The sequence below is a fragment of the Cheilinus undulatus genome, linkage group 8 (genome assembly GCF_018320785.1).
Source record: "Cheilinus undulatus linkage group 8, ASM1832078v1, whole genome shotgun sequence".
Taxonomy (NCBI): domain Eukaryota; kingdom Metazoa; phylum Chordata; class Actinopteri; order Labriformes; family Labridae; genus Cheilinus; species Cheilinus undulatus.
The window spans coordinates 17,477,955-17,490,508 of record NC_054872.1 but is presented as its reverse complement, the minus strand read 5'-3'; the positions used below and the strand labels follow the sequence as shown (position 1 = coordinate 17,490,508).

General features: G+C 37.6%; 1 protein-coding gene across 1 annotated transcript in view; it reads right to left on the bottom strand.

The window, feature by feature from the left end:
• The window catches only part of LOC121513694 (eukaryotic translation initiation factor 3 subunit H), a 126,616-nt gene that overhangs the window by 41,465 nt on the left and 72,597 nt on the right, over nucleotides 1-12,554 (bottom strand). The window contains exons 3-4 of the mRNA XM_041793613.1: nucleotides 12,137-12,304; nucleotides 114-213 (exon numbers count right to left, since the gene is read on the bottom strand). Coding sequence (XP_041649547.1) covers nucleotides 114-213; nucleotides 12,137-12,304 — 268 coding nt within the window. The remainder of the gene's footprint in view (nucleotides 1-113; nucleotides 214-12,136; nucleotides 12,305-12,554) is intronic.

The window sequence follows — 12,554 nt, the reverse complement described above, 5'->3', positions numbered from 1 at the left end:
ATATGCATAAATTAAAACAAGATTTTTCTCAGATAATTTGTGCCTACGCATGGGATGTTGGCAATCAAGCAAACAGTGTTTTAATTTTGTGTTTGGTGCTATGAGCTACTCACCCTTCAGGTGTGAAATCCTTATCTTTGCAGATCTCCATGAGTTTAGGGGTGAGCCTGTAGGCCTTGAGGGACAGGGAGCCTTGGGCTGTTTTTATGGGGTCTACATGAGCAAAGAGAGAAAGAGAAAAAGAGACAGGCAGACAGAAAGAAGAGGGTAAAATAAACCTGTATGTCAGCAACCAACAATCCTAGCGCACATTCAATTTCAGATAAAAAAAAAACAAAAACAAAAATAATTATATTTATTCTTTTTCAATTCAGCTTTTGAAAATGCCAGTCACTGTTGTCTCTCTTGTTGACCTCAGAGTCAGTACATTCTGTATCAAATGTTATGAAACGTAACTGAAGGTCTTTCTGAAGTACAGCACAATCAAAATGACCTCTGAGCATTGATCAGTGATGTCAGGGGTTAAGTGCCTTGCTTAAGGGAGCCTAAAAGTTGGCTGAAGAGCCAGGAGCATTTACCATTCAGAATCTGCCTCCCAAACTTTCTCTGTAGACAAGGTTTTTGTTATAGGTTTCAATTTCTACCCCATGGTCTTTCAGCTGCTATTAAGAAATAATTCTTGCAAGAAGTTCAAAAATAAAAGTAGTATCCAGGACCTAAAGCCTGGTTTACACCTCTGAATCAAATCTACACAGTAATGGTCTATGCTATGAGCACAACTTACTAGACATTAGAGCTGCTCAGTCATGGCAAAAACCATAATCACCATTATTGTTGGTTGATACTGAGATCAAGATTATGAAACACAAATACCTGCTGATTTTACAACATCTGCATCACATGCATTTATCAAACATTGACACTTTTAACTCTGTAAAAAAACAAGCAATAACAGAAAATAAATGATTGAAAAAACATAAATATAAAAATGATTTTATATAATGATAATGAAGACAAAATTTATATTTTACATGGCCAAAATACAAGTGTAACATGTCTCATCTACTGGATCTTACAGTATTTAAACAAGCAATGCTTCAGTGCACTGAATGGAAAGCTAGACTAAATCACCAAGCTTTCACACTTTTTTCCTTCAGCCTGATGAGGCTTACACTAGCTATCAGATTGAGTGATGCTGATTTAGCAGGAAAACAAAATGGTGTTTGGATTTGAATAAAATATAAAAACCAGTTAATTATTGACAAAAATATTTTGCCAATATGCAAAACTTGATTTGCTTTCATATCATGAACACAATACTCAATAATGTTATTGTGCATCTCATATTGTTTCACATCATGCAGGCCTGATTAAAAGGTGCTACCAGAGGTAGAGTGTCTGTAAAGAAAACTATCAGTGAAAGAATGCTACCTACAGTCACACTTACTGATTTTATTGATTAACTTCGCACATGCTTATAAATCTGAGCAGAGAAGAAGAGAGTGGAGGAGCTAGTGCTGTGTGTATTAAAAAAAAAAGATGTTTGCCAGCTGGGATTGTATCATAATAGATCACTACAACAGACTGAAGAGTGAATTTACACATTAAAAAACCCAGAGAAGGTAAGAGAATCTAGACTGAGTCTGAGGAATGCCTCTGTCCAATCCCATTTCACTTCCTATTGGCCTGTTTATGCTGCTTGCTACAGAGAAAGAAAGTGTTTTACTGGCTCAGGATGAATAGGCTGACAGCCAGTCTACCAAAAATCTTAGTGTGACTTATTCACTTTTCCAAAAGCCAACTGTGAAAAGCCATTTGCCCAGAGCATAGCCGAACTCAAACAAGACAGAGCCAATCTCAATTCAAGCTGGCCGTCCACGGAGGCTGGATGGTGACAGCGACATTTGATTAAGACAGCTCTATTGGAAGCTTGGAGACTAAATTAAAATTTTGCACAGTCTAGTATGATGGGTATCTGTTATTTGTGGAGGGGATCTTCACTGGCAGAAAAGGATAGTCTCATTGAGGCAGTTGGCACACATTACATATCTATTTCGGTGGCCCATATAAAGTAGGATGGAATGGAGAACAGATTAAGAGCTTATTTCAGGTGTAACAAATCAGCAAAAAAATAAAATTAACAGAATTACAGATAGCAAAACACTAAATTTAAGACACAGCTAACAGATAGGAAGTAGATATACTGTTTTACATATGACCACATTCATTCAAGTAGTCCAGTAAAAAGAGTCAGTTATACGGTCTATGCTGTGTTATATCTTATGGATGTAGATGGCATTTCATGTTTGAACTATACCGCGTGCAGAAGGCAAGTGAGTATTTTGATATCATCTTCATTTTTATGCCTATTTTCCAACTCAAAGCTCTATAAACTGGAGTGCTTTTTGGAATGAAGCATTATCAGGTGATGTTTATCTGTGTAATGAGGGAGGGAGTAGCCTAAAGTCATCACCACCCTATATTAAGGTGTGCAGAATTATTAAGCATATATAGGCAATTGAATTAAAAACTAAATCTTCCCATCTTACTTGTTAATTTTCATCTATTATAGCAAAAATAACAGATAAACAACTGAAAATTAACAAATAAACACTTCAGACTTTTCAAAAAAATATTCAGTATCCAATATTGCCACACTTCTTTTCAATAACCTTCATGAGCCTTCCATAAATGGAAGTTTTTTGATCTGATGACGATCAACTTTATGTGCAGCAGCAACCACAGACTCCCAAATGCTGTCCAAAGTGCTGTATTGTCTTCCTCCACTGTAAATTTCATATTTCATAATGGCCCACAAGTTCTCAATCGGGTTTAGGTCAGGTGAGGAAGGGGGCCATGTCATTAATCTGCCATCTTTAAGGCCTTTGCTGGCCAGCTACGCAGTGGAGTAGTTTGATGCATGTGATGGAGCATTGGCCTGCATAAAAATCATGGTCTTCTTGAACGATGCAGACTTTTTCTTGTACCACTGCTTGAAAAAAATATCTTCCAAGAACTGGCAGTTGTTTTGAGAGTTGATTTTAAGTCCATCCTCTACACGAAATGGTCCAACTAATTCATCTCTGATAATAGCTGCCCTCACCATTTTATCTTGCCTGGACTTATTGTCTTAGAAAGCTTGTAAAACATCTACCCTACGGTGTAAAGTCAAGCTCTAACCATCCTTTTTTCAGGGCTAGGCTTTAACAATATGTGTGCTGCATTAATGTCACTTGAATATCAAAAAATTATGGGACTATAAAGACAACCAAATGGAGATTAAGATTTATAGGTTTTTAAGTGCAACATACAGTGGTCAATAATGACTGACTTTTTTTGCACAAACTTTTCCCATCTCTTGGAGACCAAAAAGTGAGAAAAAAATCATTCTGTGACAGAAAAATCTTAAAAATATTTGCATATTTACATAAAAAGTCCTTGCACTTCTTTGTACTAGCTTTATTTGTGCCATTATTCAAAGCAGTTCCTGTCTGCAGTGACACAGAGGGCCACATCACAAGTTTCTATGTCTTTCTCCCTATTATGAGAAATTCAGGCCATCTCCGCAATGATTTAAGTGTTAAGACATGAGCAGTTAGACAAAGCATGATGTGACAATGAAACAGCCTGTCACATTGTATTATAGGATGTAGTTTTGACACCCCTGACATTGGCTGTCTTTGATCATTGTTCTTAAATTCATGTCCGTTATACAGTTTATCCCAAGTTATGCGTCATTTTCAACTTTCAAACAATGCTCCCAGCAGCAAGAAAACCGTCAATGTTATTGTACACTCTCGTTTTATCACACTATTTAAGCTCTTTGTTGGAGGATCCCCTGCCGTGATAACAGAATTACGAGTCAAACTTTTGAAAACAAGACTGATTAGTTTTAGCAGCTTTTTAAAATGTATGAATGGTTACGTTTGTGGAGGGATTGGAAAAAAAAACCAGAAATACACAGAAGGCGGTGATAATGTCAGCAAAGTGCAGACCTTGGTTATGATTAGAATTTTATTTATTTTTTAAATCAGTTTTATTGTATAGTTATCAGGACAGCGACACTTGTGCTGCTCAAAGTGATCCAGTTAGCTCTCTCTCTTTTTCTCACATAAGAAGGCAACCTTGTGTGAGTCAAAATGTTGTCCCAGACCTTCCATTAATCAAAATTAAATGTGACATACAATCAAAAACCCATCTCTTCAGTATTTTTGTACATGTATTTGTATATCTTGAGTATCAGTCAGCCCACATTATGTGAAATAAGCCACCCCAGTTCTTTGGTTGTGGTATGCCTAAGTCTGAAAACAAGTAATCTAAACATGCATTCAGAATCTGCTTTCCTTGTGACATCACAACTAACCACCTAAACTGTTATCTCCACCCACAGCTTCTAAGCTCAGAGTTTGTGAAGGTTTTCCACGGTTTTCTATTAAGCGTGGGAGTTGTTGGAGTAATGTTGGCCAGGAGAGCTCAGTATAAAAGCTGCTCTCTTGTTGGCTGCAAAGATCAACATGTGTCTTTCACTGAACACGAGCCTCAGGGGACCTGTGAGTGAAGAGGCTTGACTTAGGTGGAAACATCCCATCAAAAGTTGAGGAGAACATTTTGTGTATGCCAACCTTTTATGTGTTGGTGCTTCATCAATTGCAGATAGTACAATGTGAGACTGGCTGCCAGGCTCCTCCTGAAAGATAGTTATTACAAGCTGTCTGCGGCAAATCTACTGAGGAGACAGTGTCAGTATTTTGGAAAAAAAAAAACTGTTGTGTACTTCTTTGGACATTTAGTAAGTTGATGATGTTGGTGACATCAGTTGCTGTCCTGTATACAAACCTGCGTCCGTTTTTTAATGATGGAAAAGAAGGCTGCTCGTGGAATGATTAGCATGGACATAGCCGCATTGGTGGTTTTGTCAGAACTTGACAACACTCCTTTAAACAAGAGCAAAGAGCCACACTGAAAGCTTTCATGACGTAAAAGAAGTTTTGCTCTTCTTCCAGTCTTCTTTGGCATGGTTTCCGATCGTTATGGGTGGGGTTTGCCAGTGTATCCAATGGCTGCTGCCACAGCTGTAGCTGTCGTAAAGCGGCAGTTTAATTGGAACTGGACCACATTTTCTTTTAAAACAAGGGGTCACACTGAAAGCTTGTCTTGGCAGAGAAGATGTTTTTGCACGTCTCTGGAACAGCCTTGGCATGGATTTTATTCACAGAGGGGCTCCACCATTCACAACTATGGCAGCAGTAGCCTGTCAGCTCAGGAGCTGCACATTCGTATGACGTCATTTTGTCTTGTCGCTCTGATTGCCCATCTTGAATGTGCCAGACAGAACGTTCCTCCAATCACCTTCCAAGAAATTTTTTGAAAGTACTGCCCTTCCCAGACACTCTCTATGAGGAGGTTTCCCAAATGAATGTGAAATATATCCATGCAGTTGATATATAAACAGTCTATCTGGCGTGCAAGGTTAGTTCCTGCCATCACCAGGCTCACGCGAAGTTTGGTGAAACATCATATGTCAAAAGAAAGGTGTTGCAATGTCACATTACTTCTTGCTTTTGACCTACTATGTTGCATGTTCGTTATCATGCTAGTTATTGTTACAAGCCTCATCATACTGTGGGATGGGCCAACAGTTATAAATGTGTGATAATAATGCTACCAACTGTTTATAATGTTGCCTACTGTTGCCGGCTTAACCGTGAGGCTACATCAGAGGGCACTAACGTAGATAATCCGATTTATGCCAAGCCATGCGACATGAAAACATAAATAGGCCCTAATATGCCACGAATTAAGAGATAATTCTCAATTTACCCTGCCCTCTTTTTGTGTGTCTCCCCCAATCAATGACCCTAGGGGTTGAAAAATGCACTGAAATGAAAACCTGCAGTTCCTCTAGTCCTTAAAAATTGGTGAAAGCTATTGTCTGAAACGAACTGCTGCCCCCTGAATTAAATTGAATGGAAACCTTGCTGTGGCAGACCTTGTCATATAGGCAACTACCTTATAACTGTGTAAAGACTCAATAAATCAAACTGAGATGCAACGGGAAGATTTACACCCCTATTAACAACAACTCTCCATATGTCACTCACCAGCTTTAGGACTGAATTTGAAGTGATAATTTTCAAAAAACCTTTTGTGTTGATAAATTAGGATTTTATGAAACACATCTCTTATGAGGAAAGTTCAAAGAGGCAGAAAGCGCTGTCGCTGGTTTTCACTGCTCGTCTTTGTTCTTACCTTCAGCAGGATTCTGCTATTTATGTCTTACATTTTTAGCCAATTTGTTTAACAACCCCCCACTTATTGTAAACTGTCATTGGGCAGGAGCCATTAACTCACCAGTTGGTCATTTGACTGATTCATCCGTCGGCATTTAAATGACCAGTGGGCTAATGACGAGGGGAACAAAAAGAAATCAATTTCCTTTCCCTTTGACTTTATACAGAGATAATGTCAATTCCTTTGAGGTACTTTGATCCATTAAGAGCTGCATTATTGACTGACATTAACAGGAGACCTCGTTTAGAAAGAGAAAGGGCAGGCCGACTGACTTCCTGCCTATGTAGCCGGTTGAACGGCCAGACTAGATGGACGGGTTTGTACATCAGCTAGTTAAAAATGATCTCATCCTGGCATGGTTTGAACAATCTCAGAAAAAAGCATGACTGCGGTTTGACTGATGATGAAATTCTAAGTTGTTTTTAGCAGTTTGAAAGATGAAAATTCAGATTGTTGGCTCTGGCTTGACTGGAAATGAGAGGATAAATATTTAGCTGCCAGAAATCTGTTTACTGGGCAACACAGCCAAGTCCAACCTTAAAAAGAAGAACAAAAAAAAACATGCTATCAAAGTTACAAAAAACTTCGAAAGCAAATCTGATTTACGGTCAGTGAGTCTTTTGTGCCACTCTGGTTTTATTTTACTCTTGGTTTTAAGGTCATAAAGCTGAAGGAGATAAAATCCACACATTACGAGGTGTGTTACACTGATATAAGAAGCTGTCTTGATGCAATCTTCCATTTTATCTATATCTGATTATATACCCTCAACTTGTAAAAGTCTCATGCAAGGTTCACATTCAGTCTCTTTATACACAGAAACAGTTGTGCTTTTATATTAAACCAAGAGATGCTTGTCATGTACCTAATCTCATACTGTGTAATTTACAGCCACTGAACTCAATGACCACTTGTAGTAGCAACGTAGTGATGAAATATAATTTACAGAGACACAGAGGAAGTGAAAGCATGCTGTTTTATAAAGGCAGGCTTTAATTTGCTGTCATCTGAAAGAAAGCGTCCATCTGGGATGACATTTGTGTTGTGGTAATTCTGGGCAGCTCTTAAAGGCTTTTACTGTGAGGCAGGTGCATACGCATGACGTCTATAAGTGTCATGCTAGTGGCCAACCGGCTCCTTAGTAATCCTGTATTTTTCTAGTATCCTGAATGTCAGAGCTTCTCTGCCTCCTACGCTGTTGTCCTTTGAATTGCTGCAGACAGACATGTGCTACACCTCTATGAGACAAGGTGTCACATGCTGCTTCTTTCAGCTGCCATTGATGAAACACAGGGAAAACATAACCACAGGACTTGGAAATGAGGACCTGCTTTTAACATCCTCTCCACCTAACATGCACATTGCTGAGGTTTTCTTTGATAGCAGCTGGCAGAAAATAACATTTCATACAGGATCTCAGCACTGGAATTGAATCCTTATCATTTTTCTACAAGCCTTAAAGTCAAGTCTATTTAAAATGTTCTCTGATACGATGTGACTGTAGACACAAGATTTACCTTGAAATGCAACTTTAAAGCTTTTGTGCTAACCTCAACTGATCTTTTGTAACACCTGGAACATCGGCTTTTAACAAAGAACTCTCTAAATGTCCATCACAGATTATTTTAAAACTTCTTAGAGGCAGTCCTATTCTTGTACACCTTTGGATTAAAGAACTTGATTTGTCCTGGGATTGTTTGTTCATTATTCTAATAAATATGAACCATAAATGTCTGTATCTGCTCCCTAAAAGCACTGTCATTTTAATGCAATAGAGGTGGAACAAATACTGAATCTGTTCATTCAACTGGAGCTCTCTATTTTGGTTTAAGAAATGATTTTTGGGCATGCAGATGGCCTAGTGTAAGGCGTGGTTGGCCTGGGTTTGAATCCGACCTCGTCCTGTTTCCGAGTCTGTCCCCCTCTGTCAAATAAAGGCATAAAAAACGCAAAAATAAATCTTTAAAAAAAATGATTTTCTCCCCCCAGTGGTTCATAAAATTAACCATCACTTCAAAAAGCGATATGCAACCTTAACTACAGCTAAACTACTGGCCTTATGACCATTTCCCACTGGCATTACCCCCCCCCTTCCTTAGCAGTGGTCTGTGAATGGCTGAATGGTTATCTGACATAAACAATAAAACAACGGATTGGTCCTCTTGTTCTTTTTACATCTTTGTCAATAAAGCTTTCCCTGCAAGAGATGGCAATAGATTGTGTAAATAAGACCCACCAATCAGCCCTTTGCTTGTACTGACCGGTGGTTGAACCCATCAAGCCTATTCAAATTTATCTTTTGGCACTGGTTTATATTCCAGGAGCCCACTTACCAAGTTCAGTGTAAACCATTTGGACTGGTATTACTATCTTGTATTATATTAAATAAAGAATATCCACAAAAAAATTGTTTTGTGCTAAATTTACTATGAAAAAATGGGAATCTAAGCTGCACCGTTATATAACATCATTTTTGGGGGTTGCTCAGAGCAGGGGTTTTCAAAGTGTGGGAGAGTGAGCCTCCCTAAGAGAATATAATTTGTTCTGTGGACCCCCACCCATGTCAAAAAAAAGATTACATAATTCAAACTTTATTTTCAGACATTTGTGTCTCATATTTAAACATTTTTTATTTTTTTAACATTTATTATTTATTCTACATGTGAGCCCTGCGATTGACTGGCGACCAGTCCAGGGTGAACCCCACCTCTCGCCCAATGACAGCTGGGATAAGCTCCAGCCCCCCATGACCCCAACGGGATAAGCAGTATACAAAATGGATGGATGGATGGATTTATCATTTATATTTTTGATATTTACGCCCGTATACCACCTGACTACTATGCTCTACATATTAATTCATTAGGAACTATGACTTTGCATCTATGCAGCTGATTGCATAACTGCAGATCATCCTCCACCTTCAGCCTTGCCTCGTACTCACTTTTGATCATTGTCGGTCCTGAAAACTTGCACTTGCAGAGGCGATCTTAGTGTTTACTTCCATGACGAGAATCACACTGCCTTATATCGCCATTAGCTTGTACATCTTTGCAAATTAAAAGCTGTGGCTGTAGAGCATCACAAGGCCCGATAGAGAAAAATCCTAACGTTAATAGTCAATTGTATAGTATAGTCTTTAGTAACAATAAATCCACCCAGTTTACCCCATGTACATCAGATCTTAGCAAAGCAAATCCCCTGTTTGCAGTGTCTATTAGTTTTGTTGCTCTTTTGGCCGTGCACCATTCAAAGTCTGCAACCCTGCTAACTAATGGTAAGGTATTTGAGCTCCAAGCCTACAATGATAGTTGTGATGTGCCGACCCACAGCCTACAACCAATTTGATGAAAGATGCATTGCTGAGTCTTTGAAATCAAACCAGCACCCCACAAGCTTACTTTACTAAATCATTATTTACTCAATCATTACCATCATATTAAACACGTTACCACCAAACATGATATCACACACTTGAAGATTATTCAAACATATAATCATTAACAATAAGCCTATAGATGAGGAGTGCCATCCTTTCATCAGAGGGGTAAAATATGGCCAAAAGTCATAATTAAAATCTTGGAATCTCTGCCCAGTCTAAGTGCTTTCAAAGAGGGCTGAGCAGAGGTCTCTGTTCGTACCTCTCTTTTGGGGTTTGGTGTGGGTTCAGTCCATCAATAAAAATAGAAGTTCCAGATTTACAATTCTAGATGTCCCACACTTATTATTATTTCAATTTTTAACTAATGTTAATGTAGCTAATACTTTTTTTACATGTTGAAAAATATACATTTGAATCAGCATTTTGTTCCATCTAGTATTATTAAGAATTGTCAGTGATAGTTTGTACAGCCTGTGATATATTAAACATAAGACAAAAAAGAGGAAAACAAAAAATATGCAAATGAAAAGCAAAATAGAAAACAGTATATATCTGATTAGAAAAATTAAGAATAAATACAATGTAAAATGCTAATTGAAATACATGCTTTGTAGAACAATGTATCATATTTATAATATATGAAGGGAGCTCAGAGGAAACATTTGTTCTTTGTGTGTTTGAAAATGCCAGCTACTTCCTCTTCTTCATTGGTGGTTAAACAATGATTAGCAAAGACTTATTAGTATTGCTGCTACAAAGACTGGCAGTTTAATATTGTCGCAGTTCTTTTTTTTAAACCTTTGCTTTTATTTTTTATTTTAAACCTTGATGGTTCAGGACAATTACAAAAAAATGTTACACCCCCAGGACTCAACGATTTGGTAAAATATGCTAATTGCAATTCTTTTCCCTCAATACTGCATTTGCTATTTAACAAATATCTTTTTTAGTGCCTCATCTTATGTATTTTTTTAAGAAACACAAGCAATAAATCATTTAATTGTAAATCTAACACAGAAATAAGAAGGATTAAACAAACTTTTATTTCCTCTAGGCAAGGCCTCTATGTTAGGTTAACATAACTTGATTAATATGATATTAAATTACAAATTCAACTGGGCCAAATTTTGGAATCAAGAAATGCATCTGACATGTTCGGCTCCCAGTAAGCAGCTGGCAATGTCAAATTTCGAACCTATACAGATCAATTTGATGAAATTATTGTATTGAATTGAATATTAAGGCAATTGTTATTTTCAACAAGAAAAACATCCACAAAAATAAAAAAGAGAGAATAACTATTGGAGAAAAGCTGATGTTTTACATGTTTGTATGATGTGTAGAGCACAACGTCTCTGTTAAAACTTTATCATACCTTTTTTTTTTTTTTTTTTTTACATTTGTCTGATTTGATGTTCTTTCATGCTCTTATTTAGTATAGATTCGCTCAACAAAAATATGTGTGCATAACTGAATTAAAATGCAAAAAATTTAGTCTTGATACACAGATCTGTGCTCATAATTTGTACATGCTTCTACATGTGCTTATTGCCACTTTTCTTCATATTATCTAAATTATAACTGTGAGACAGGAGCATACACATAACATCTGTAAGGATCATGCTCCCTGTTATTCCTGTGTAGTTTCCAGGTATTCTGAGTGTTAAAGCTTCACGTTGTCCTACTCTGTTGTCCTTTAAATTGCTGCAGAAAAACATGCTACACATCTCTGTGACAAGGTGTCACAAGCTGCTTTTTTTAACTGCATTTGATGAAACTCGGGGAGAACATAAGCACAGGTCTTAATGATGAGGATGTGTGGATAACATTATGTACACCTTACATGCACTTATGACCTTGCATGTTACTATTTAGTATCTACCATCTACCATCTTCCAACACAAACATGAGCACATAATCCCATTTTTGATGCACATATTTCACAAGTCTAGTTTGTACAGCTATATATTACTAATTTTACTGATTTTTGCATTTCTTTCTATACTCTATTTATCTCTTCTGTGCTTTCTTTGTTGTATTTCTTCCTTATATCTTCTGTCTTCAGGTTTATATCTCGTACTTACGGTATATTGTGTGTAGCAGCATTTGAATGGCCAAAATCCCTGTTGTGTATTAACAACATCTGATTTGAGTTCTAATTTATTGGTAAAACCAACAGATGCTTTCTGAAGTGCTCGGGTTAATCAGATGCAGAAACTAGTTTGAATAATTCAATTTAAATCCAAACTTTCACTACTATAGGACTTTGATAGCTGAAACTTTGACAAAAAAATGTGTGAGGCAAAGGAATGTTAGCTGCCTGTTAAATAGATACAAATAAAAGTTTCGTCTATTCGTGTTGGCAAAGTCCGTCTTTGACATGTTGATGAGTATGTCTTGTATCAACCTGATTAAATGCAGAAGAAACAGTCATTTCCCGATATTCTGTGTAGGTTTGCTTACCGTAGATGAGCACCACTGACTCTTCGATGGCGTGCTGGTAGCTGAACTGGGAGTCGAGGAGCGCTCTGCTGACAAAGGAGCCATAGTAGGTGGACTGGTACCAGCCCACATGCAGATGGTCAATGTTGACGTGACGCAGAGAACGCATCATCTCCATCTGGTACTGGACTAGAGGCAGGAAGAGAGGTAGGGAGAGAGACGGAAGAAAGAAAAAGAGAGAGAGTAACATTTAAATTCAGAATGAACTTCATTGATACCAGCCTAGAGATTTCTTTTTGGATCTGTGAATATCTGGTCTCCATCTGGAAGTGGACATGGTGTATGAACAGAGGGACAGAGACTGACGATGTGAGAATTTCAGAGAAAAAAATGAGCAACAAAGATGTGAAGGACAAATGCACCAAAACAGAAACAACAA